This window comes from Adiantum capillus-veneris, chromosome 3 (assembly GCF_014529385.1).
Source record: "Adiantum capillus-veneris isolate H3 chromosome 3, ASM1452938v2, whole genome shotgun sequence".
In the NCBI taxonomy this organism is placed as follows: domain Eukaryota; kingdom Viridiplantae; phylum Streptophyta; class Polypodiopsida; order Polypodiales; family Pteridaceae; genus Adiantum; species Adiantum capillus-veneris.
In genome coordinates this window covers 24,397,797-24,423,991 of record NC_140933.1, presented here as the reverse complement: position 1 = coordinate 24,423,991, position 26,195 = coordinate 24,397,797, and the positions used below count along the sequence as shown (strand labels likewise).

Sequence of the window (26,195 nt, the reverse complement as noted above, 5' to 3'; positions counted from 1 at the left end):
CTTACAACAGTGTCGTATAGTTGGATCATAAAAGAAAATGGGCATCGACACAAAGATTTACATGATACAAGGCATCAGCCAGACAGGCATCATCGCGAAACACGGCCAGAATCGGCCAGCATGCAGAAATTCGCTACAAAGAGATCCATACCACATTCCACACGGCCTGCAAACTCCCTTGGACAAGTGAGCCTTTCATGCAGGATAATTTCAATGGCTCAAACAAAGCATCCGACCACCACACCGAAAGCTTTACAGCAAGCCTGCCTCGCTTTAAGAGAATAGGGAGCCTATAAATTGACATACACCCACCCGCATAGATGGCCACATAAGCTGCACCTCCTTTTGGTCGACGACAAGCAAAGAACACTAAAATCAGCCCTCAACATCCTGTACACCCTTGAATCTGCTATATGCATCCCCTTCCTGAGGGGTTGACACGCTCATCTCCAGCTGCCCAACTTCCATTGCCGGAAACTCAAACTTCTCCTGTGTCGAAGGATTTAACTCGCCGTCTCTGAGCTCGCCATCCCTTACATCATCCCCATTATCCTGATACTCCGGTTTTACACGTCGCACTGGAACACTGACAGAGTAAACCGTCCCAAGGTCTGGATCTGCAGACACATTAAGGCGGACACAATCTTGGGATTCAATTTCTACAAAATTCGCAAGGGCTCCCACGATGTTGCTCACAATCTTTCTCTTGGCGTTGTCATTGACAGAGCACCGATCAGATATGAGGATCATTTTAAGCCTATGCTTAGCAATCTCGGCTGGAGAGCTAAGCTTCTTCTTCTTTGGAAATAAGACTCTCCAGGCAAGAGAAAGCCGTTCCAAAATATTCAGGTCATCTTCATCCTTGGTGATATGCCCTTCCTCACCAGCTCGATAACTAAAGGAAGATCTTCGGTCATTCAGCAAGGCCCTCAATTGAAAATTTCTCTGAGGATACGAGCTTGAGAGCGGACTTCCAGAAGGTTGTAGATTTGACCTGGTGGTTCCACCCTTCTGCACGTCCCTATGGACAAGAATGCACTCGCAACCCTGAACAGGAGGACATTGTACAAGCTCAGATCTTTCTACCTTAATACACAAAGGTATTGAAGAAATGAACGCAAAGAAAAGTATTAAAATACTCTGATTTTCTTCCTTCATTAAATTACGAATTAAAAAATGAAGTGCATAATAAATGTGCATGTGAATGCAAGCGCTCCAAGATTCCAGGAACATTGATTAGTCAGACTAGACAAGTCCAGGTAGGATACCCCAAATTATAATTTAACAAAAGCCCATTATAGACTAATCCTAGTCAGCCAAAAGACTTCATAGACAATGGGATCATGCATACGGTCGACTGAATACAATGCCGTGAGAAAATGTGAAAGACTGAAAGCCACAAACTACACATAGGTGCATCTTTCTGAACCTCCCACTTTATATATAATACTGCCATGATTGTTGTATCTAGGGAGTCACTAAGCACCAGACAGTCAAGCATGATAGAGGCAGACACTTTGACAAAACGCACAAGACATTGACAACAGTCAAGCGTAACACCTGCAAACAACATTCATGCAATCATTAAATGCCTTTATGCATGAATGCCTACTGCTCAAGCATTTCCAAAACAGCACTCAATGCAAGTCATCACGCATTTCTTATCTGATGCTGAAGCCAACAGAGCTAAAATAGCAATACTAAATTGCAAGCTAATGATCGTGAGAATTTCTTTGAGCCTGACAGGCTCTTGATTGATCATGCGGATTCCTTTCAGCCCGACAGGCTCAAGCATCTGCCATACTGGTTATACTGGTCTGATGTCCAAAAATGTCAGCTTGATAGATCTTAAATCAAATGCAATGCCTCCCTTTCAGCTATCAGGCTTCACATTTTATTTTATTCACTTCATTAGAATGGACTTGCTTCAACAACTTTAGCTGAAACACTCAGTGTAGTCATAAGAGACGAATCAAAACAACTAAGCCCTACCAAACGATCGAAACACCTTCCAAGCGATTGACTGGATGCAAAACAACAATCAACTAGCACCAAACCCTCCACAACCAGCAAAGGTGGCTGGTTATATACCGGTTCCATTAGAAGCTATGCATACAAGATATGCATGCAGTTGTATGTGTGCAGGGAAAGATATGCGTGTGCGTTCAATTCAAAATGTGAGAAGCGAAATCTTTGTGTGTGTGTGTGTGTGTGTGTGTGTGTGTGTGTGTGTGGAGTTTGAGAGGGAGAGTACAAATGATGTAAATGACACTCTCTCTCTCTCTCTCTCTCTCTCTCTCTCTCTCTCTCTCTCTCTGTTCCAGGCGCATACCTTGAGGGAGCCTGCGGAGAAAGGCAGGAGAGCACGAGAGGAAGAGCAGGACGAAGAGTTAAGCAAACGAAGATCACCCATCAAGCTTCCAACCCTACTGTACAAACTTCTTTCTCCGTTGTGCCTATGTGTGAGTGTGCGCGTGCGTGAGAGAGGGGAAGGTGAAGAGAGCTCAAATCCAAGACGCAACCTTCCACAATTCCTTTCTATGGTATGTCATGTTGATTGACTATGGTAATGTTAGAGTTTTCGCATCTCCACTCAATTACCCAAAGTGATCCGGGACGGGTATGGAGAGTGCTTTTGAAGGAAAATTTTGAGAGAGCTTTTTTCTGTTCCTCTACATGGACAATTTTTTCTAGCCAAAAGCTTTCCACACCATCGACGGAGAGAGCTTATTGGAGGGAGCTTTTTTTGTTATTTATCAATCCCTAAGAATATTCAAACTACCATTGTTTGTGATAAAACTATGCTTGAAGCATATGCTAAGGACAGCAAGATACATTCCACACTTTTAAGACATTTGAGCCCCGACACAAATTAAAATTTTAACTAAGCACGCAGCATCTATTAGCAAAGAAATATGCTATGCACAAAGTAGACAAACTGCAAAACATCAACCTAGCACATAGCATCTAAAAACAAAACAATATAACAAGCCTAAAGCAGACAAACTGCATAACAACTAGCATCCATTAACAAAGAAATATGTTACGACGAAGTGGACGAATTTCAATAAAATAGACATTACATCATCCCGAAGACGGTATTCTCATTAAAAGAGTTCCAATACCAAATCACCTCACAATTACATACAAAGTAGCTAGCGCTCAATGGAAATTATGTAGCACGTCAACACACGTAGCAGATCTTCATTTGTAAGCTTGCTTTGATGGACGACCATGTTGTGGTTCGAATCCAAGCCAAAATAGCGAAGGAATATGTAGTATATATGCTTGCATGCCATATATGGTTTACTTTGTGCCACTCGTTCTGCAAAGTCTCCACATGTACACATCGGAGTACTGGCAACATGAACTTCATACCTTTCTCCTCGAACTTGAGAATGAGATCTTCTAAAGTCATCTCAGATATCTTTGGCTCTTTAGCAATAGGCTGGTCATTGGCTCATGGTGCGATGCTTGCGAGCTAGTAGATTTAGGCTCAACAGACACTCTTTCTACTTGAATCATTAAATTATCCTCCGATTGGATCGCATTGGTGGTGACTGCTTCCCAAGTGGTGATTCCTTTAATGAATAGGACGTTGTAGATATCCTCATGTCGTAATCCCCTAATGAATCTATCAAGCAATTGGTTATTATTGAAGCGCTCATTTAATTACAACGAGAATTCAAATGCTTCAAGCGACTAATAAAGTCTCTCACTGACTGCCCTTCCTCTCGTTGGGCTTTCTGGAGCTGAGATGCTACACCCCAAAGTACTCCCTCTCGTATGTACTCTTTCAAGAACAATCTCCTAAGAGTAGGGTAGATCGTTTTCTCCTCCATCCTTAGGGTTCTATACCAATCCCCAGTCTTTCCACTTAAGGTTAGGTTTAAAGCATTACTCTTATGCAGGTCATTGCGTTCTCCTAGGGAATCACATATTTGTTCAAACACTTCAATATGCTTTCTCACATCCGTGTCTCCACTAAATTGAGCTTGGCTATTTGTACTGCCTTACTTCTAAGCTCTCTATCAGGTGTGTTACGCTTATTTTCAGCAATGGATCGACCAATAACATGAGCAAAGGTTTCCAAGTCACCTAAGTGAGCACGTATAGTGGGGACATGCGCTCTCAGGACTGCATGTGGAATGGGGGTTGGCATTGGGCTTGGAATATATACCAGCCTTGGGTTCCAAGTTTGGTACGGTGTTGTGCCATGTGGTGGCCCCAAGTTCATATATGTGGCCCTGGGTATAGCAGACGTCGGATGTGACATGCTAATGCTAGCTGGTATGGCCCCATTGAAATAAGAGCTTGGATGATGTGGTCGTGGAGCAAAAGTTGTTGAAACAATGGGAGGGGTAGGAGCTATATGAGTACAAGGACCTATAGGTGCATATGATTGATACACACTTGTAGGTACTGTTGCAGGCATTGAGCTACCATGTAGCGGTGCTTTAGTAACAAATGAGGTCCATGGCGTGTTTTTTTTGTCATGCCCATCACTGGGGTGGGCATGGTAGCCGTGGTGTCATCAAGAGAGAGATGAGTAAACTTAGAAAGGTAAAGCTATCACTTGTGGACTCAGAGTGTACTGAGACCCCTTGCGAAACAACATATGGAGGATCCATTGAACTTATCGAGGGAGTCTCCATTTGTGATAAAGTTGGTTGCTTAGGCTTCCCTGTATCCAGGAATCTCATGAGACCCGTTGAAGGCACGTGGATCCCTTTGTTCTGCCTCTCTAGATCAATAACCCTATGGATGACATCACAAACTCTGTGTTGTTGGTCCTCTATTCTAGTAGCACCCGTTGTGGATTGTAGGACATCTAACCAACCCACATGATAGGTGTGACCTGTGTATAGGTCAATTAAAGTCTCCATTTGTACTTCATACTCCCAGTTCTCATTTAAAAACGCTCCACCTAGGATTGAGGTGCTAGGGGTGTCCTTTGAACTAGATGCAATGTGGCTCTCTATGGGTCGACCCTTAGTGGTTGCTAATTCAGGAGCACTTGATTGCTCGCCTAGCATGGATGTTGACATAGGGGCTTTTGCTTTTAACTCTCTCCTTTGCTATGCCTTGCGTAGACTCTCGATTTCCTTTTCCCTAGCCACAATGATATATCGCTCAACCTCTTGCACTTCGGCAAGGCTTCTCCCATTAGGTAATAAAACCTCAGAGGAGAATAGCTCTGAAGAGTCAGGGGGTGCAGTGAATGGAGTATTCACATGCACACTCTCCACCAAGAGCATGGGGTCTACATTGGTCATGAATGGAGAATTTACTCCCCCCCCCCCCCCCCTTCATTCACATCGTTAGCTCCATGTTCGGAGCAAGTGGCTCTATTGAAAATATCCTTCAAGCGGCTAAGCACGCTTGGCCCGGTCCGTTGGCCCATGGCATGCATGTCTTGTCTTGAACTATTGAGGTTAGGCATCAGGTAACCTTCCATGACGTCGTAGTTGTTGTGACTGCGCGAGCTATGGTGGGTGTAGCCGGAGGCAATCCATGGCTTGGAGGGAGCGCAGCAGAACAAGTTGAAAGAGAGAGAGAGAGAGAGAGAGAGAGAGAGAGAGAGAGAGATCGACACAGTATGCTAAAAACTCACGCTATATTTGATTTAAAATCCTTGTTACATATATAGAGAACTCAAGCCAACCATGCAAAAACTACCATGCAAACTCCACAAAGACTGGAGTGCACATTCACCTAAAACTAGTGGTGTTCCCATGAGATAGATCATAAAGGGCTTGAACCCAACAATCCCCCCCTCAAGCCCGAACTAGAGAAGCAACTCATGATACCTCGATTTTTTGGTGTACTCGTCAACCTTGAGTTTTAGGTTCTCTCACAACCAAGGATTTCTGGTGTATCCATAACCTGGTGCTAAGTGAGTAACCCCCCCTTCAACACATAAGGTGTAGGTCAAAAAAGTTAGCTACCAAAACTGATTGGAGTTTTTGGTTCATTGCCAAACCTTGGGTTTAAGGTGTACCCAGTAACCTCATGAGAGTGCAACAAAAATGGGCTGAGAACTGATAAAAATTGGGAGGTCTTACCACTTATCTTTGTGGCAGTGTCTATAACCCGTACAATGATGACAACTGACAAGCATGACAATAACTGACAATGTAAAATAAAAAGCTTTGACTGGAAAGTTTATGATGGTATTGACAATAGACAAAAGCTGACAAAAACTATGACACTAAACTGGCAAAAAATAGTTGATGAAAAAACTTGTACTGCAGTCTCGAAGGAGATCTTGATATTCATCATCTGTTGAAGTACCTCTTGGTTCTTGAAGCAAATCTTCTTTGAAAAGAATCAGTAGTTGCTTTAGTGATAGAGCTTGCTTTGCATATACTTGATTTTTTTTTCTTTTTTCATGTCGAACAGTGGTTTGAGAAGCCCTTTGTTAGGGCGCGTGCACCGCCAATCGCATTTGAAGTGCTTGATTTAGCCAATCGGTTTTCCTTTGTTCTTGCATGCATTTTGACATGATGTTGCAAGTCAGAGACTAAAACTTCGAGCATCTCAAGATGTTCTTGAACCGGTAGCAATTTGCCACATCTTCGCTTTTCAAAACCATGATGTCGTATTTGGCTTTGTCTTCGTCTTCGTATAGTACTTGCAGCCCAAGGGAGGCCCATGTTTATATGTTGAAAACTATCAGTACCGTAGCTGTGAGCGGTTTTGCGATGCTTGTGAACCGGCTTCACGATTTTGACCAACGGGGTGTGAAGACCCTCTACGTAAGGCTCCAAAAATAATGGCCACCTTGTATAAGGTGTGAAAAGGGAAAAAAATAGCGAATGTCTGTAGCAGCGAACTCTGGAACCTGCGCCTGCTTGATTATGGCCGTAGCTAGAGATGAAAGCAAAACACGGGCGCCTTACTGTGTTGAGAGCTTCTTCTCAAGCCAGGGCGACCCTATTGAGAAGAGTTTGACTCAGTTTTATGCAGGTCGACAAGCTTCATGTTCCCTCTGCAAGCGGCTGCTCCCGCGTCATGTCGACTCAAGTCGAGGCCGCCAAGAGGCTCTGATACCAGTTGTTGTGACTGCGCGAGCTATGGTGGGTGTAGCCGGAGGCAATCCATGGCTTGGAGGGAGCGCAGTAGAACAAGTTGAACGAGAGAGTGAGAGAGAGAGAGAGAGAGAGAGAGAGAGAGAGAGAGAGAGAGAGAGAGAGAGAGAGACACAGAGAGAGAGAGAGAGAGAGAGAGAGAGATCTCGACACAGTATGCTAAAAACTCATGCTATATTTGATTTAAAATCCTTGTTACATATATAGAAAACTCAAGCCAACCATGCAAAAACTGCCATGCAAACTCCACAAAGACTGGAGCGCACATTCACCTAAAACTAGTGGTGTTCCACGAGATTAGATCATAAAGGGCTTAGGGCTTGAACCCAACAGTAGTCAGAGGAAGAATCACTAGACACAATATGTGGGTCCTGAGTGGTACTACCTTGAGGGCCTAGAGCCTAAGGTGGAGGAATAATGAGTGCCCGCGTAAACGGAGACACTCTCTATGTGCTCATCCTCTAGCATACAACCAGAGGATAGGTGCATGTGACCTCAACACTCTAGAAGTGTTGGTGAGTGCTTGTGAAGACCGCTCACCTAGTTTTTAAGGTGTTTCTAACCAAGCCATGGAATATGGCGTGTGATAGTTCAAAACAAGTGTCTTGGCTAGCGGGATGTGTCATGCATTAGAGCCCCCAATTCGGTTATGTAAAGCCCTCAAAATTCTAAAATTAGTCTTTTCCTAGGTGGAAAGAGGGCTAGAAATAGTAAGTCCAAAGGGTGAGTATGAAGGGGATGGTGGAGGACTTGAGGAACTTGTCCCACATGCCCTCCCTTCACTTGAGGTCCTAGTCCTGGTCATGGTCCTGTTCCTGGGCTTGGTCCTAGTCCTAGTCCTGGTCCTGGTCCTGGTCTTGGTCCTGGGAGAATATCCCGATCCCTTCTTTTTAAAATGAGAATTTTTAATTTTCTTTTTATTTTTTTATTTTCTTTTTGGTCTCAGATATTTCGTGCGTTTTTATTTATTTTAAGATTTTTTTTAATGTGGATAATGTTGTTGCGTGGACGCCAAGCTCACATGCGCACACAACAGCTCTGTGTAGCTATGTCTAACCTCCTCACAACTAACACAACTAATTAACATCAATTACCTCTGCTCACACACTGTCTAACACAGTACACTGCACTCTCACAATACAATCAACATTCTCACTATCTACTCTACTGCTCGCTTGTTACCATATACATGTGGTAGTGATGTGTGTGAATACACTAGGACTGCAGGGGTATTTTTTCCCTCTTTAGGAGGTTTTTTTCCCCCGTGTATTGTATATACGCCCATCACTCTAGGGCTATCTATCTTTTCCATAGTAATACACTCTACATTGTGTGCCTTGAGCTTCCTTCGTCTTCTCCAAGTTGTGTGCGTTTCTCTGCAACCCTAATTCCAACAATTGGTATCAGAGTAGGTTGCGTCCTCCCAGGCTTAGTCGCCAGTTGCTCCAACACATGCTTGCTCACTTTCTCCGATTGCTAATTCGGGCTCAGATTTTTGATTCGAGCTCATTTCGACCTCCGTTTCCACTACAAGCAGGTCTGCAAAGGCAATTTCGTCATTTTGTGCAAAAAAATTTTCAGTGCCGTTTTCTGCATAACAGGTGCCTTACAGTCTTCTACGGTTTGTGCTATATAGCACGTGTTATTCCCGCTTCGTTTCCCCTATTTTCGGGCAATTTTCACATTAGGTGCAGCATTTACCATGCCTGACAACAACACAGATGTGTTCAAGATGTTTGCTGAGGACAGGTTGGATGGGGACAATTACGCTATGTGGGCTTATATGATGCAACATGTTCTTGTGTCAAAGGGTGTCTGGAATATTGTGCAGTGGATTGATGTACGTCCTGGTTCTGAGGATGTAGCCAATGTTGAGGATGTTGCACGTCTTCCTGCAAGGATTGCTGCTATTAGAGTTCTATGTTTCCAAAGGATGGTTCAGTTAGGGCCACATGCAGGTTGCAGCTTGTGCATAGTGATGTTTGTGGGACCATGCAAACTCCGTCCTTGGGCAATTACATGTACTTCGTGACTTTCATTGATGATTACTCCAGGCATGCATGGGTATTTCCGCTTAAAGTGAAGTCAGAAGTTTTTATGTGCTTCAAACAATTTTTGGCTATGACTGAAAATGTATCCAAATGTACTATGGGCACCCTCCGTTCCGATCAAGGGGGGGAGTACATGTCTCATGAATTTAATGCATTTCTGGATAGTCGTGGGATAAAACACCAATGTACATTGCCTTCGACACCTCAGCAAAATGGTGTTGCTGAGCGGAAAAATAGGCCACTTATGGAAATGGCACGTTGTATGGTCAAAAGTCAAGCTTTGCCACATTCCTTTTGGCTTGATGCCATCATGAGGGCCACTTATGTACTAAACAGGTGTCCTATGAAATCTTTGTAGTCTATTACTCCATATGAAGCATGGCATGATAGAAATCCTTCTATTGAGCACATGCGTGTTTTTGGTTGTTTGGCATATGCTTTGGTGCCACAAACACATCGTAGAAAATTGGATGATAAGGCTGTCAAATGTATTTTTGTTGGTTATAGTGCTGAAAGTAAAGGTTACAGGTTGTATCATCCGCAAACAAAGCGTATTTTGGTTTCACGGGATGTAGTGTTTGTGGAAGATTCTGTTCAGCCCTTGCTGTCATGTACTAGAGACAATATTGTAAGCTCACATGACATTTATGACACTTTGTTGCCTCTTTTCAGTGGTGGGAATACAAATGTGCATTCCAATGAGGCAAATGTACAACCTATGGGGGTTTCCAAAAATGTTATAGATCAGCCTATTACTGATGCAGGTACTTGATGAGAAAACGACAGACAATGAGCAGGCTAGGGGTATGCCAAAATGGCTGGTGCATACATTGCGTGATAGTAAATTGGATTCACCTTTGTCTAGTCGTACTCGTTCAGGCTCTCGCCATGCATCTTATGCATGAGATTGTTATGCTTTGGCTGTGTCTAGCTTACATGATGTTGAGGAGCCTCTGTCTTTTGATGAAGCACAAAATTCAGAAAATTGGATGCCTGCCATGCAATCAGAAAATGACACATGGACTTTATGTGATTTGCCTCCTGGCAAAAAGGCCATTGGTACGAAGTGGGTTTACAAGTTGAAACGCAAGCCGGATGATGAGATCGATTTCCATTAGACTCGACTTGTTGCAAAGGGTTATGCACAACAAAGAGGCATAGATTATGAAGAGACTTTTTCTCCCACCTGTCGTATGACTACTGTGTGTTTTCTATGTGCATTGGCAGCTCATTTTGGTTGGGATTTACATCAATCAGACATTGTTACTGCTTTCTTGAATGGTGACATATTTGAGGAAGTTTATGTAACGCAGCCTCACGGTTTTGTCAAGAAAGGACAAGAGGACAAAGTGTGGAAATGTAACAAGGCTTTGTATGGGTTGAAGCAATCTCCTCATGCTGGGTATGAGAAAGCTGACACTCATTTGGTCAAACAAGGCTTTTGTAACAGTCCAACAGAAAGCACATTGTATGTAAAGTGTGAGGGTGATGTAGTTCTCATTGTGGTTCTTTATGTAGATGATTTGCTGATCACTGAACCAAATGAGAGACATATTGCTGAATTTAAGGCTGATTTGAATGCTACTTTCAAGATGAAATATTTGGGGTTGTTGCATCACTACTTGGGCATACAGTTTAAGCAGTGTGATGGTGATATTGCCTTGTGTCAGAAAAGTTACATAGAGACATTGCTATGTAAGTTTGGACTTGAGGATTGCAAACCTATCGCCACTCCCATGGAAATAGGTTTGAAATTGAGTCTACATGATGCTGGTGATCCTGCAGATGTCACTCTTTACCAAACTGTTGTTGGATGCCTCATTTATGTATGCAACACAAGGCCAGATATTCAGTTTGCAGTCTCATAGGTCAGCAGATTTATGCATAGCCCAGGGTCTAAGCATTGGCAAGCTGTCAAGAGGATTTTTTGCTACCTTAGTGGCACTTTACATCTTGGCTTGTTTTATCCCAAGGGGGGATCATTGCCGCCAGACTTACATGCTTTTTCGGACTCAGATTGGGCCGGTTGTTTTGACACGTGAGTGATTTTTGTTTCATGCTTGGCAGTTCATGTATATCATGGTTGAGCAAGAAGCAACCTACTGTGGACACTTCGAGTTGTGGGTGAGTACAGGGCAGTCTTCACAACTACGGTTGAATGTGTATGGCTCGGTTGCCTTATGGCTGATTTGGGTGTTGGACAGGACACTGCCAACACTATCTACTCTAACAATCAGAGCGCATTGGCAGTTGCGAGGAACCCAGTTTTTCATGCTCGCACAAAGCACATTGAGGTGCATTACCACTATGTCAGGGAGAGGCTCTCAACAGGAGAGATCAGCTTGGCTTATGTGCCAACACAGGAAAACCTTGCAGATCTTTTCAAAAGGCATTGTCTCGTGAGAAGCTCGAAGCTTTCCACAAAAATTTGGGCTTACTCCCCTTTGTGGACTGATCATGTCCTCAGGGCATGGCACTTCCCTTTACTCTTGTGCCAGCTCTTGTTCATCGCATCACTCCAGGGGCGTTTCGTTACCATCTACATGTGGTAGTGATGTGTGTGAACACACTAGGACTGTCGGGGCATTTTTTCCCTCTTTAGGAGGTTTTTCCCCCCCGTGCATTGTATATACGCCCATCACTCTAGGGCTATCTATCTTTTCCATTGCACCCTAAGTAATGCACTCTACATTGTGTGCCTTGAGCTTCCTTCATCTTCTCCAAGCTGTGTGTGTTTCTCTACAACCCTAATTCCAACATCGATGTCTACACACACTAACAAATCTACTAACACCTGCATATTACAGATCTTAGCAAATCTAACAAAAAACTTGCACATTTCAACACTAGCATCGACTGACATTTTGAAAACATGACATCTTCTGTTTTGATCCGTGGATTGTCCTAGAAAAAGCAAACCGTGGAAACATTTGTAGCCGCAAATGTTTTTCAGCCGAATCAATTGGGACTCTGCACCAACACCAATCCATGTTGTTGTAGCTTCTCACATCCAATGTTTGAATCTCGGTTACAAACAAAAAAGATTCAATTAATAACTTCCAGAGGGAGTGCAATTGATACAATTATTAGACAACATTTAAATACCTCTGTGTATCAATTAGTGGCCACATCTCCTCTAGTATAGAGAGGAGCTCGTTCAGTTGCTCCCCATTTTCACGCACCACCGCTCCCATAACCATCAGCTTTGCAAGATTTAATTGCAAATGCCTAGGGCTCGTCACTGGGCTTTCAGACAACACACGTAACACAGGCTCTCTAGTTTTTCTGATTGGCTGATCGCAAAACTCCCTTGGCCACATGATGATTATGCCTTTCGAGGTGGATAAATAACCAGGTCCAGTTGTAATCTGCTAGTAAGTAATAGATAGTGCATGGACACTCCCAAAGAAGAATCGGACAATTACCACAATGAAAGCAACGTAGTGTCCCATTTTCAGAATTAAACATACCAACCGAAGCAATTGATGTTAGTAATTTCCTCGTGCAAGAAGTCTCGTTAGGCAACCCGTTCATTGCATTTATCGAACACGAGCTATTCTTACAAATCAGGTTCCCATCACACTTACTTCTCTTGATCAAAGCTGGATATCTCATTCTAGAATGAACAGGCTTAACCCAACAATGGCCATCATACTTCTGATCCATTCCCATCATTTTGGAAACGCCATCTGGCATCGCGTCTAGCTAAAAAATGCAGTCCCCATTGTATATTTGAGGAACTTCATCAACGCGCTTCTTAATTGAACATCTAGAGATCATTCGGCTTAACTTGGGGTACTTGTGGCTATTTATTGCTATGTACTCCAATGTACTTTTTGTTTTGCCCAATTGCTTAAAATCTTCCCTTTTTTGTGTGTTTTTGGTATGTTCCTCACTTAATTTACTTGCCATTTCGTCTTTACAGGCATAAAAGAAATCCTTGCCCTTACCATATGAAATTTCGGCAGACCTTTCTCCTTGTTCTTCAATGGAGCTGTCAAACAACTCCACTGTTGCCACCTTCGATGTTGATGACATTTTCACACTGTCGTGCGTGACCAACAGAAACTTGGAAGACAAGGTTGAATCCAGCACAAATTGAAATTTTTGACCTACTTGCACACCATCTGTCACCTCTGTCTGAATGTCACCTTCGGGAGTTGAAATGATGGCAAACATCTTACTGCCACCATTGTCGCCATAGTCCCCAGGATTCACCATCGAATATCTTGTTGGGAAATCAAGCAACAGTGGGACATTTCCAACATTATTAAAAAATAAACTCACCTTGCTCAACGCGGATGAAGTCATTGCTCAACAAATGTAGCAGAAAAAAATGGATGTATGTGAATTTCAGAGCTTTCCCCTTATCGTATATTTATAGGCATCCGAGACACCCAGACAAATATTAGGTAGCTCAATCTATCATATCATAAATGAGATTTGGAAATCAAAGGCCATATTAGAGACAAGACCAAATCTAGACATATAAGATATTAGTTAGAATATGTCTATATATCCAACACTCCTACTTGTCGATCCCTGTTTGTCTATTTCTCTTCATAATACACTCTATCATTTGACAATATTGTTTTTAGTACACTACTCTAGAGGATTTGGAAGTCCTAGAATTACCCAAGATCCCCTTCAAATTTTCTATAATTTCCAAAATACCCTAGTTGCGAGATTAGATTTTCCCAAAAATAAAAATACTGGTGACCTTCCAAAAGAGGACAGATTGCTTCATTACTTCTTGGCATCAGTGCCCAAAACAACCGTGTTTAGTAGATTATATATTTTCAAAAAGATAAAAAGTTGTAGCTTTACCTAAGAGGATTGATTACAAGATGCTAAAAATACTGGTAGCCTTCCATATGAGGACGGATTGCTTCTTTACTTCTTGGCATTAGTGCATTTTTTTTCACTTGCCAAGAACTCAAAATTGGATCTCAATTGTTAAAAAAGGAAAAATATCAGAAATATTTCAACAAGCTAACAAAAATATTACAAGGGTATTTAAAATATTTTTTTAATAGCCCCACTATTTTGTCATTAATTCCTAAAATGCCATTCAAAATTTACAAAACACCCAAAACAACCCTGTTTAGTAGATTATATATTTTTAAAAAGATAAAAAGTTGTAGCTTTACCTAAGAGGACTGATTGTCTATCCAAACAATATGCTAAAAGTGAAATTTGGGTGAGTTATTTAAGTGTTGTACTGTAATTGCTTCATTTATTGCAGGCATAGTTTCATTTTTTTCTATGTACTTTGTGACAAATCACATGCTAAGCACTCAAAACGGATCTCAATTGTCATTAAGGAATAAAGTTCAGGAACAAAGATAAGAAGGCCTTGAAAAATCAAGATACACCCTCACTATTGTCGTAAAAATCCAAAAAGCCCTCTAATTACATAGCTAAGCACTCAAATATCAATTGATAAGTGAGAAAAAAATCTAAGAAACCCTTGCACAAACTAAAAAAAATAGATGCTAATTATAACTAATTCATAGAAAAAATAGATGCTTTAATCTCTCGTTCTCCCTTTTTCTCTATCTCCCTCAAGATCACCAAGTAGGTTGAGAGCTAGCGCCCAACCTACTTGGTGATCTTGAGGGAAAAAGAGAAAAGGTGCGAGCAAGGGATAAAGGAACATGTAGGAGGGTAATTGATGTAGCTATTGATTATCAAATTAAATTCATTTCCATTCCTCCCTTCCTACTCTCCCTACTCTCTACTTATTACCCTACTCTCTCGATTGCTACTCCGCCTCTCTTTCTTGAGTGCTAGTGCCCACTCTTCGACATAGATATTGACTTATAGAGATTAACCAAAAGATATTAGGGGTATTTTATGCACAAATTTTCAAAAAGTATAGCAAAGAAAATTAGTGGTTCAATATCTATAGCAGTTTGATATAGGGAGGGTTTTAGCAGGGGCGAAGCTTTTGCAGGAAAAGTTGTGGCGTTTTAGCAGGGGCGAACTAGTTTTGCAGGGAAAGTTGTGGCATTTCACTTGGGGCAAATAGATTTAGCAAAGGAATCGCAAGTAGGCTTCAAAGGGAACACACAAACTTCGGGAGTTGGAGATCGTTTCATCCAAGCACGCCAGGTAGGCTGTCTCGCATTTTGATTTATGCTCTTCTTGCTGCCCAAGCGCTAGCGCTTAGGCATCATGAAAGCCATGCAATAGTGCACCTTCAAATGATGAAGTAGAAGGGATAATTTATTTTAATAAGTTGTCCTCTTGTTGCCCAAGTGTTAATAGAAGTTTTAAGTAGAGCTGGTGTAATAATTAGCAATAATCATTAGTGTTTGCAATGGTGATTGCTAGAGTGGCAACTTCCAAAGACTTGAGTAGGCTGACTGAGCTCAGCTCGAGTTTACTTTTTGAGGCTAGCTCTCATCATCATTTTGCCCAAGCCCTAGCACTCAAGCATGATGAAGAGCACGCATGTTGCATAGAATGATAATCAAAGAGGGTAGGATGAGGGTACATGAAGCGCTAGCACTCAGCTCATGCAAGGTGTATAGCATATTGTAGTGTAGACATAACATGGTGCATAGCCTTGTGGACATGGTCATTCGTGGCAATAAGAGCGGGAGGGAAATGCCTATAAATAAGGGTACCTCCATTATGATAAAGAGTTTCAAGAAGGTGGTAAACAAGAAGGGAAACTAATTGTAAGGTGCCATCTCTCTGTTTATGAGAGCATGGCTAGAGAGGATCTCAAGCTCTCGTGGAATGCTCTCAAAGGCATGTTTATGGGCAGGTGTCTCATAGGGCTAGTAGGTGCAGTGCAGTCCATGAGAGAGATGGCCTAGTAGGCTCGGGCAGGGAGAGCCAGGTGAAGACTAGGCTGCCATGTGCATGGATGTTGTGCATCGTGGACAGAGCAAAACAAGCATGGTGAGGCTAAATCTTCTATAGTTTGTTTTCACTTGCTTGATTAGACCAAATTTGCACAGATCCTTTTGAGACCTTTGAGGAGAAAAAAAGGGAGACGACATGTGGAGGAGAGATGCAAAAATAGAGATGCTATCTGTGACAACAATGGGCAAGCAAGGCACTCTCTACAGGGCAGGTAGAGAAGGATTTCTTGCTTCGTCAGCTACAGAGCTCATGCATTTTGAGCTGGCTAGACATGTTTTTGGTTCACGGTTGCCACAAACAACAAAAAATCTTAATCAAGCTACAACGAAGACGGTGTGCATATGTGTGTGTGTCGGTTTTGTGTGCCTTGATTGCTACTTAGTTGGCCATGAAGATTGCTAAAATGGAGAGTGTAATGAAGGTAGTGGTGGTGTATGCCTCGTTTGCTACTCTGTTGGCCAAGGAAGGACCTCACATGGCTTTTAAGTGGAGGGGGTATAGTGAGGCTAAGAGTAAAGGGAGGGTAAGACGGCACACACAGAGGAGCAACCGGGGGTAGGGGCTCGCATGCCTTTTTCCAAGTGAAGGGGTAATGCTAAAGGGAAGGAAACAGAAGCTCCTGTCTATGTGTGTACTCTCAGCAATGGGGAGAGAGATGGCCGATAGAGAGAGAAAGGCATCGAGGTCTACATGCAAGAGGCGATGGCGATGGCAAGAGTTGTGCACAAGACATGATGATTACAACTACAATTGTTTTTCTTTCAATTTAGAATATTCCTTAGGAATCTCATCTACAAATTAATGCAGTAATGTAGACCGAGTAGGAACATATACTAAAATGAAGCCAATAGAAGTGTATAATAGACCACAATTTGGCTATTTCAACAAAAACAAAGAACGATGAGATTTGCAATCTAAGTAGCATGCTAGAAATCCCTTGTCCACTTATCATAGCCAACAAGAAAAATGTAAAAGTGTGCCATATGTGTGGTGTTATTAGATGAGTGCTCTGCTACTACAACCATTCTATAAGAACACCATCATACATGTAGTACAACTACCATAGAGGTTTGTCATAGGAAATCATGTACGTACTTGTGAGATGTTACCCACATAAGAATGCTAAAAACTTGCTCAATAAGTCATTGGTGCAATTATATCTTCCCATATGTTGTTGCAATAGGGTCTAGCATTTCACTTTGATATGGTGTTGTTGCTCAAGTATATTTGTCATATGACATCAATTAAGTTTGTGATATGTTACCCTAGCACCTAAGGATGTTGAAAACTTATTCAACAGTCTCCTTGGTGTAAGAATATCGACTTTTTTCCCATATACCTTCATATGGTGCTGTTGATCATGGATAATGGCAATGATTATAAAAGGATGGAAGAACAAAAGTGTTTATGACATGCTCTAGTAATAGTACCATATTTTATGGTAGGACCTTCCTACAATGGTGTTAGTAGCAAGCTAACTTGGATAACATTTTTCAGAGCTTTTATTGTAAAACACTTATTATTTTGATAAATCGGGAATTTTGTAAATCCTACTTTCCAGATAAACAATGTAATTGATGAGTCGGGGCTACAAGCTTCAAGATTGTGTCAACCTATCTTTAGTTAGAGCTCCCAGATTATTAGTTTTGACCAAAGAAACGTTGGCTAAGGTATAAAAGCCAATTTTTGTAAGTATTTTGTAAGTTTTTGGATAATAGAACACAACGTGAGCTAATGGCGCTCACTTCTCTCCTTCTCGCGCTTCCTACTCCCTCCCCGGTTGTCACATTGCAGTGCCATCTGTTGCATTGCAACCGCAGGTAAGAGCTCTACGCATTGACGTATTCATTTCATGGTAATCCATAGCTTTGGCGTTGCCGACCCGCGGCCTAATTTCATCATAAGTAGGAATTTAAGCTAGAAAATCATAAAATAAGTATAGGTGGGGTATTGGGGCAACATTGTTAAGCATTTAGATGCATTCTGGGTCGAAAATGATTAGGTCAAAAACTCACTGCTATTAATAATTGCGATTTTTACACTTGACCTAAAGTGAGATTTGAGACCATAAGCATGAGTGCTTAGGTATTATAAACATATCCTGGAAGTTTTGTAACGTTTGGATGTTGTTTGATGCTGTAGCGGTTATGATTTGTTTGTCAATTAGTGACTAGTTTTTGGTGATTTCGGTCATTTGAGTGTAGCTTGAGTTAGATACGAGTTGTCTTTTGTTTTTCAAGAAATTGACAACCTCTTGTAGCCTCTATGCACTAGTCGAGTCAGCTTCGTCCCATGGATTGACAATTATATTCATGGTTCTTGCTATGTGTCTGTCTGCAATAAGATAGGAGTGAGGTTAGAAACACGTCCAACATTTGGTGTCGTTGTCAGGGATCGAAGGAGACCTAAACTAGGAAAAACACGAGCGTCTTGTGTAGTTGTCCTTTAACTTCCTCTAGGATCACCTAGAGTCAAAACTTTCTCTTTAAAACCGCATAGCTCAAGATTGTCTTCTTTTGCTGTTGTGTAGAGGTAGCTTGGAAGTAAGTGTACTTGCTAAGTACCACTTAGGATTGTAGGATTAGATTAGGATTTTGAGAATGATTGATGGATGAGACAAATCTTAAGATCAAGGCTCAGAAAATCATTAAAACCAAGAAAACGAGTGCTTGTGGACACTTTTCACAACCCCATTGCAGTAGAACCTAGGAGTAGGGTAAGTAGAATCCGAGGTGGGATCTCATAACATTGCTCTCTCCAGAAGAATCAATTGTGATTTGTTTATGTGAAGTTGCAGAGTTTCAGGTCTACGGCTTGAAACAGCACCAAAAGACTGACAACTATTGAATCAGGTTGGATATTATGCTTTAAAAGTTGTATGAACCAGTGGGTAAGCTTAACGCATGCATCTTGGATGCAATAGGCTTGGGGGACAATTGCAAAATTTTTAGCCAAGAAAGCATCGTGATGAGATAAATTTTGAAGAGTTCGCAAAAACTTAGATTATTTACTTTTTCTTCATATTTTAGACCAAATTAAGTTTTGACTTGATTCAGAGGCTTAAAATAGATCATAAAAAGATTGTCCACTGAAAAAGTTGAAAAAAGTGTTCATTTTAGACCAAAAGCAAATAATCGCGATTATTTACTTTCAGCTCAAAAGTGACCAAGGTTGATACCAGAGACTCGGCCCATAGAATTTGGATCACCGAACTGACCAAAACCTTGATAAAAACTGAAATCTGTATTGATTGTTGAGAACTTAAGTGTGACTTGGGAAGATCTTGTTCAAACTTAGTGGAACTTGACTCAGAGGCTTATATTGAAGTGTTAAACAAGTGTACATGCTCTGTTGACCAAAAAGATGCAAAAATTTGCCAGAACTAAATACTCGCGATTATTTACTTTTGTCCCATTTCTCAACTTTTTTGACCAACCCAGCATACTACTAGTTTTAGCATGTTATATTAACCCCACAAATCAAATTTGGTAAGATTTGGATCATTGAAGTGAAAATTGTGGCCAAATTTGTAAAGTCAGTCTGCAGACACAAAACTGTTGACCAATTGAACAAGGATTATCCAAACTTGATGAAACTTTTCTAGGGGGCTTAAGTTGAGCTGCTTAACCATTATGTGTCAACATTGTGGTAAATAGTTGCACAAAATAACAGAAGTAAATAATCATGATTATTTACATCTGCTATAAAATTGGACATTTTTGCACATTTGAGCATACCTCAAGGACAAGCATATCAAGTTAGAGCAAACAAATCAAATTTGGTGAAATTTGGATCACAAAAGTGAGACTTAAGCCAGATTCTTGAAAACTAAGTCTGCAGACACGAAACAATTAATAACTTGGACAAATTTTGTTCAAACTCACTGAAACTTGTTGTCATAATAACTAAGCTTTAATTCTCCTAAATGATTTTCTCATGTTAAAGTGATCATTTAATATGGGAAAGTGCTAGGGGAGAAAAAGCTAGAATATTGGTTAAGCTAGCAGACCGGCCGCAGTAGGGATCCAAAGGAGAGAAAATAGGGATCCAAAGGGGGGGGCCATCTACAAAAGAGCAATGTGCAACAATGGGCTTAAAAGACCCTAAGGTTCATCCCATTACGACTTCCAAAATGCTAACGTTCCAAAATTCAAAGGTTGTGTCCAATGGTCGAGAGCTTAGGAATTGGATGCTTTGTGTGTGTCCCAAAAAGTCTTCACAACTCCTACATAGGAGGGGGCAAGCCCAAGAAGTAGGGGATGAGAGAGAAACACACACACACACACACACACACACAAGCTTCCTTTGAGAGAATAATGATAGCTAGTTGACTTTTGAAGCTTCATGGAACACGCCTCATCACTATATCACACGGGCATGGTCAAATGGGATCAATGGTGGAGGAGGAAAAGGCGGGGCGCGTCAATCATGGACCATCATATTTGAGGTTGCTCCAAATTTACCAATTTGCTCGAATTTACAAATTTGTCCCGAATTTACTAATCAGCCCACATTTACAATATGACATACTCGAATCCCCTATATTTCAACGTATGCCATGAGAGCGTAGTGGTTAGTGCACATGTCATAATAACTAATATCTAATTCTCCTAAATAATTTTCTCATGTTAAATTGATCATTTAATATGGGGAAGTGCCAGGGGAGAAAAAGCTAGAATGTTGGTTAAGCTGGTAGACCGGCCACAGTAGGGATCCAAAGGAGGGAAAATAGGGATCCAAAGAGGGGGCCATCTGCAAAAGAGCAATGTGCATCAATGGGCTTAAAAGGCCCTAAGGTTCAGCCCATTAAGACTTCCAGAATGCCAAGGTTCCAAAATTCAAAGGTTGTGTCCAAAGGTCAAAGCTTAGGAAATTTGGATGCTTTGTGTGTGTGTACAAAAGTCTTCACAAGTCTCTACATAGGAGGGGGCAAGCCCAAGAAGTACGCGATGAGAGAGAAACACACACACACACACACACACAAGCTTCATTTGTACACAAGGGGGAAGAGGGACACATGTCAGCCCCCTAGGCCAAAAGCCCACAAGGTGTACTCAAATCTTATTGGATGGCCATGGAGGCGGACCAATGAGAATTAGGCTAGAGTAAATCTAGTTTAATTAATTTAAAAAAACTTAATAAAAGAACCATTAAGAATTAGGCTTTCTTGAAGACTATTGGACAGTCTCCCAAGGGGTCCAATGAGCATTAAACAACCCAATGGCTTTCCTGATTCCTATTGGCCAGGAGGCAAAGGGGTCCAATGAGAGTTTAGTTGAATTAATTAATTACCTAAAGCTCTCACAAAAGGGGAAAGGGGAACACATGTCAGAAGGCTATCACTTATGCTCGTGAAATCCTATTGGCTAAGCCAAGGAAGGTCCAATGAGGTGCTAGCAAGAGCAAATAGCAAGAGGGATCGACCAAGAGAGAGGGGGGGTTGAATTTTACAAGGCATTATCACCTACACACTCACACTAGCTCATGTGTAGCATAAGAAGACTCTCTCTCTCTTCTCAAGCTTTAATGGAAAGCTTATCACCTACTCCAAGCTTGTGAGAAGGGAGGCCTACACCAACAACTCTTGGCTTTGTGACGCAAATCCAACCAAGAGCCAAGATTCAATGCATGCTCATCTCCTCTACCATGCTAATTACTAAGCTAAGCTATGCTAATATGAGTGATTATGTGAGGAGATGTACATCTTTCTCGTAATACTACTCCTTCTTCCTCTCAATCTACTCTCATACCGCACTAGCTCTCACCATCTTTGAAGGTGTGTGAGGTCTTGGGTCTGAGACCGTGAGGGAGTTGATGTTGTGTTTAATAAGTGTTTTGCTTAGTGCTTGAAGTTTCCATCTTCATTGCACTAGCTAGTATTGAAAGAACACAAAGAATTGTATTGTAAAATGTCTCTCTTGATGGAAGAAACTATAATACATAGCCTTTTGGAGGGGGGACCAGCTCCATGAAAATCCGGTCCTAACTGTTGTCAAAAGCTTAATTTCTCTCTCTTTTGAAGTATTGTTCATGCTATCTAACTAGGTGTTATGTTTTTTGTTGCTCTCTCCACCCAAGCACTCTTGTTATTTTTATTAGGGATCTATTCTAATACAATGCTCACTATGTTCATGTTATTTTCCGCTACACACAAGTTACTAGGCCATTAAATGTTACATTGGTATTAGAGCACAAGGTTTCTCTTTTCTTGCTCAAGAAGGGAGGTCCTCAAGCTAGCTATAAATGGTTGGTATTATTAATTGCATGTGAGTAAGTAGAATAGGGATTTCTCAGCCTTGCAATGCGCCTGCCTTCATGCAGATAACGGGGCATCACCGTCGAGAGCTATGGTCTTAATAGTGGAGTCCTATGGGGCTTGCCTATGGCTTAACCACTATTGAGCTATTAGAAGCTTGACATGAGCCGGTGCTATTTTGCTATTGAACGACCCTCTCTTCTATTCCTTGCAATTAATGGTATTTGAGCCACGGGTACAGTAGCTTGAGTGCTTTTTCTAAAGGGGTAAAGAGGAGTAGCAACTAGGGATTGAAGTTCCAAAGTACACCTAAAACGTTTACACCTAAAAGTTGTTAGAATGGATGACAATAGTAAAGAGAGTGAAATTAATGTTGATAACTTTGATTTTGCTAATGAGCAGGCTACTACTGATGCCCCTATGATGGTTAACTACCTTGTTTCTAGGCTTCAACAAGCCATGGGTAATCCATCCCTCCAAAGTGAAGTGCAACGGTAGCTTTGTGCTCCTGGAATTCTCCAAGCTCCCCACCATGACAAGAGAGTACCTAGGAAGCCTCCTTGTGAGACTTCCAAAAGAGGCATCTCTCCGATTCAGGAAGAAGAAAAGGATCCATACGAAGGGATAAAAAATTTACTCCTTGATGATGCATCTCCTTCCAAGAGGAGAACTCAAGAGCCCCCACTGAAGGAACGAGAAAGAAGTGAGTCTCCCACCACCTCAGTGGAGATGGCTCCACGAAGACGGCGGGCTAAACGCTCTCCATCACCTCCAAAACGGAGAAGACCATCACACACTTCTCCACACCATAATTCAAAGAGGGATGAAAAAAAGCAAGAGAATAAAAAGGTGAGAAAGAAGACACCCTCTTCTCCATCTTCTTTATCCTCTTCCTCTTATGAAAGTGATGGTGAAGACAAAGAAGGTCAAGGCAAGAAAAAGGCGAGAAAGAGGTCACCCTCTTCTCCATCTTCCTCAAATTCTTCATCTTCTGAAGAAAGTGATGGTGCAACCTTTGAACCATAAAAAATAAGAGGCCATAGGAAATCCTATGCCGTGTGGAAGAGATTTTGTCTGAGCTCAAGAAGTTCAAAGAGGGAGGGAAGATCATATCTTTCCTTACGTAGGATGGCACCTTTGGTGCTACGGACAAAGTCTTGTCTTTTCTCCAACAATTCAATGCGACGTTTGGAGATGAGGGCTTCACGGAGTCCTCTAAGCTACACCATGTAGCTATGCACTTTCAAAAGTCTGCCAGGCAATGGTGGTCTAGCCTACGGGCAAAAGGTGAAGCTCCACAAACATGAAAAGCTTTAAGAGCTTCCATTATGAAGCAGTTTTTGGCCACCGATGCCAAAGACAAAGTACTCACCGAATGGCGAAGCTTGAAGCTCTCTTCCTACGAATCCATTCACAAATATGTAGACAAGTTTTGGGACCTACATCTCAAAGCCATTGTCTTCAAAAAGATGGATTTTTGAGAGCAAAAGCAACAATTTTGTGCGGGATTAATCGAATAAATGGCGGAGTATGTCAACTCCCAAAGGCCACACACCATATTGGCGGTTATACACCATACTATGGTGGCTTCTTGAATCAATTTCCAAAAGGGGGTTAAAAAAAATTCTAAGCCCACGAAAAACAAGGGTTCCAATGAGCCTAAGGGAAAGGACAATGTCCAAAAGTCTCCTAAGGGCAACTCCAACAAAGCTAAGGAGAAGGGAGTTTACAAAGGCAAAAACAAACTCTCTCTTGAAGAGCTTGAGTGTTATCGCAAGGATAACCGTTGTTTCAAGTGCGGCGAGCAAGGGCATGCGTACCGTGCTTGTCCCCAAAAGAACACCCGCCATGAGCCTCCTAGAGCTACCTTGGTCGAAATCCAAGAGGAGAAACTCACCACAAAGGATCTCTATTCTCTTTGACCCTGGTTCTACTCATAATTTCATATCCACATAGTTGGCCACCAAGCTAGTCATACAAGCTTACGAGATGGGAGATGTCCTACCCCGCAGACGGTGCTTTCAAGGGGCAAGAAGCTTCAACCACTCCCTTAATCGGGAAATTGAGGCTCCATGTCCAACGCTATGTGGACAAAGAGGACTTCTTTATCTCTCCTCTCAAGCATGATGATGTAATCCTAGGGGCACCATGGTTTGATTGCATGGCTGCCAATGTTAAATTCCCTGAAAGGAGAATCTACTTTAGGTTCAAAGAAAAAGATATGTACATAGATGCTAAGGAAATGGGTAACACGATACCCATTGTACATATGCAAGCTTTCAATAAGTCAATAACGAGCTCTATTTCCGTGTACATGATTTTTGTTAAAGATTCTCAAAACGAACCTAATGTTTTAGCAAAAGAAAATATACACACTCACAAGGAATTAGAGTTATCCAATTTTCTCAAGGGGTTTCAAGATGTCTTTATTGACGACATCCCTTGTGAGCTACTCCTAAACAAGGCAATGATGTGACCATGCAATTGAACTTCTTCTAGGAAGTTCACCGCCTAATAAGCCTCCTTATAGAGTTTCTCAAGCTCAACAAGAGGAGATTATGCGGCAAGTGCATGAGTTAGTTGAGAAGGGCATGGTTAGGCCTAGCTCATCTCCATTTTGCTCACCTGTACTATTAGCACAAAAGAAAGACGACACATATCGTATGTGTGTCGACTATAGAGCACTAAATAGGATCACTATCAAGAATAAGTTTCCCGTTGACCTATTTGATAAGCTACAAGGATTGACCTACTTCAGTAAGATTGACCTAAAAAGTGGCTACCATCAAATAAGGATAGGTTATCAAGACATTGTAAAGACCGCATTTCGCACTACGTTTGGTCTTTACGAATATATTGTCATGCCTTTTGGCTTGACCAATGCACCAGCCACATTCAACCGCTTGAGGGAGAAGCTATTCAGGCCTCACCGAACCTTTACTGGAGTGTTCTTTGATGATATCATCATCTACTCTAATTCATTAGATGAACACAAGCAACACCTCCAAGTAATATTTCAAGTTCTAAGAGAGAATAAACTTTATGTTAATCGAAAGAAAAGGGAAATTTTCTTGCAAGAGATTCGGTATTTAGGTCACACTATCTCTCAAGATGGCATCCAAATGGATCCATCAAAGTTAGAGGTAATAAAAGGATGGCCTAAACCAAGGAATCTTAATGAACTAAGAAGATTTATAGGTATGTGTGCATACTATAGACACTTCATAGAAAAGTTCTCACAAATCGTGGGACCATTACATGACCTAACAAAGAAGAACGTTAGGTATACATGGTCTACCAAGGAGAACAATGCTTTCAAAAAGCTTAAAGAAAAGCTTATCTCCCAACATGTGCTTACACTGCCAGATCTCTCAAAGCCATTTGAGGTCCAATGTGATGCTTGTGGTGATTGCTTTGGAGCTGTTTTACTCCAAGAAGGACACGCCATAGCATATGAAAGTCGAAGGCTCGACCCTGTTGAGCAAGCTCTAGGTATATATGAAAAGGAAATCCTTGCAGTTCTACATGCCTTAGACTCATGTAAACACTATTAATTGGGGACTCCTTTCATTCTACAAATGGATCACCAAAGTCTTAAGTACTTCATGATGCAGACGAAGCTCTCCAACAAACAAATGAGGTGGGCAAGTTTCCTTTCGCAATTTCATTTTTCATATTGCTAGCAAGCATAATCAAGTAGACGATGCACACTCTCAAGACGGCCAAGAGTGAATGCGGTTTCCATAGCAACTCACAATTATCTATCTTCTATGATGGATGAGTCTGCTATTGATCCCGATTTTAGAGATGTGATTTCAGCCCTTGCATTAGGGAAGAAAGAAGAACCATTTACTTTACAAGATGGTTATCTTCTCTATGGCAATAGACTATGCATTACTAACTCACTTCATGAGAAAGTAA

The 26,195-nt window shown here is 41.6% G+C and overlaps 1 protein-coding gene across 1 annotated transcript; it reads right to left on the bottom strand.

Annotated features, from left to right (window-relative positions):
- Positions 1-232: 232 nt before the first annotated feature.
- LOC147460623 (uncharacterized) lies at positions 233-2,516 on the bottom strand. The gene is made up of 2 exons (XM_086508238.1): positions 2,333-2,516; positions 233-1,047 (listed from the first exon to the last, which is right to left on the bottom strand). Exons 1-2 carry the CDS (start codon positions 2,411-2,413, stop codon positions 376-378), a joined length of 753 nt encoding a protein of 250 aa, XP_086364364.1. The 5' UTR covers positions 2,414-2,516; the 3' UTR covers positions 233-375.
- Between the last annotated feature and the right edge of the window lie 23,679 nt (positions 2,517-26,195).

Bases quoted from the DNA above. Each gene is read 5' to 3' on its own strand.
- LOC147460623 (XM_086508238.1), bottom strand. From the start codon at position 2,413: ATGGGTGATCTTCGTTTGCTTAACTCTTCGTCCTGCTCTTCCTCTCGT. The intron at 1,048-2,332 runs GTATGCGCCTGG...CCTCCTGTTCAG, and splicing joins TCTCCGCAGGCTCCCTCAAG to GGTTGCGAGTGCATTCTTGT.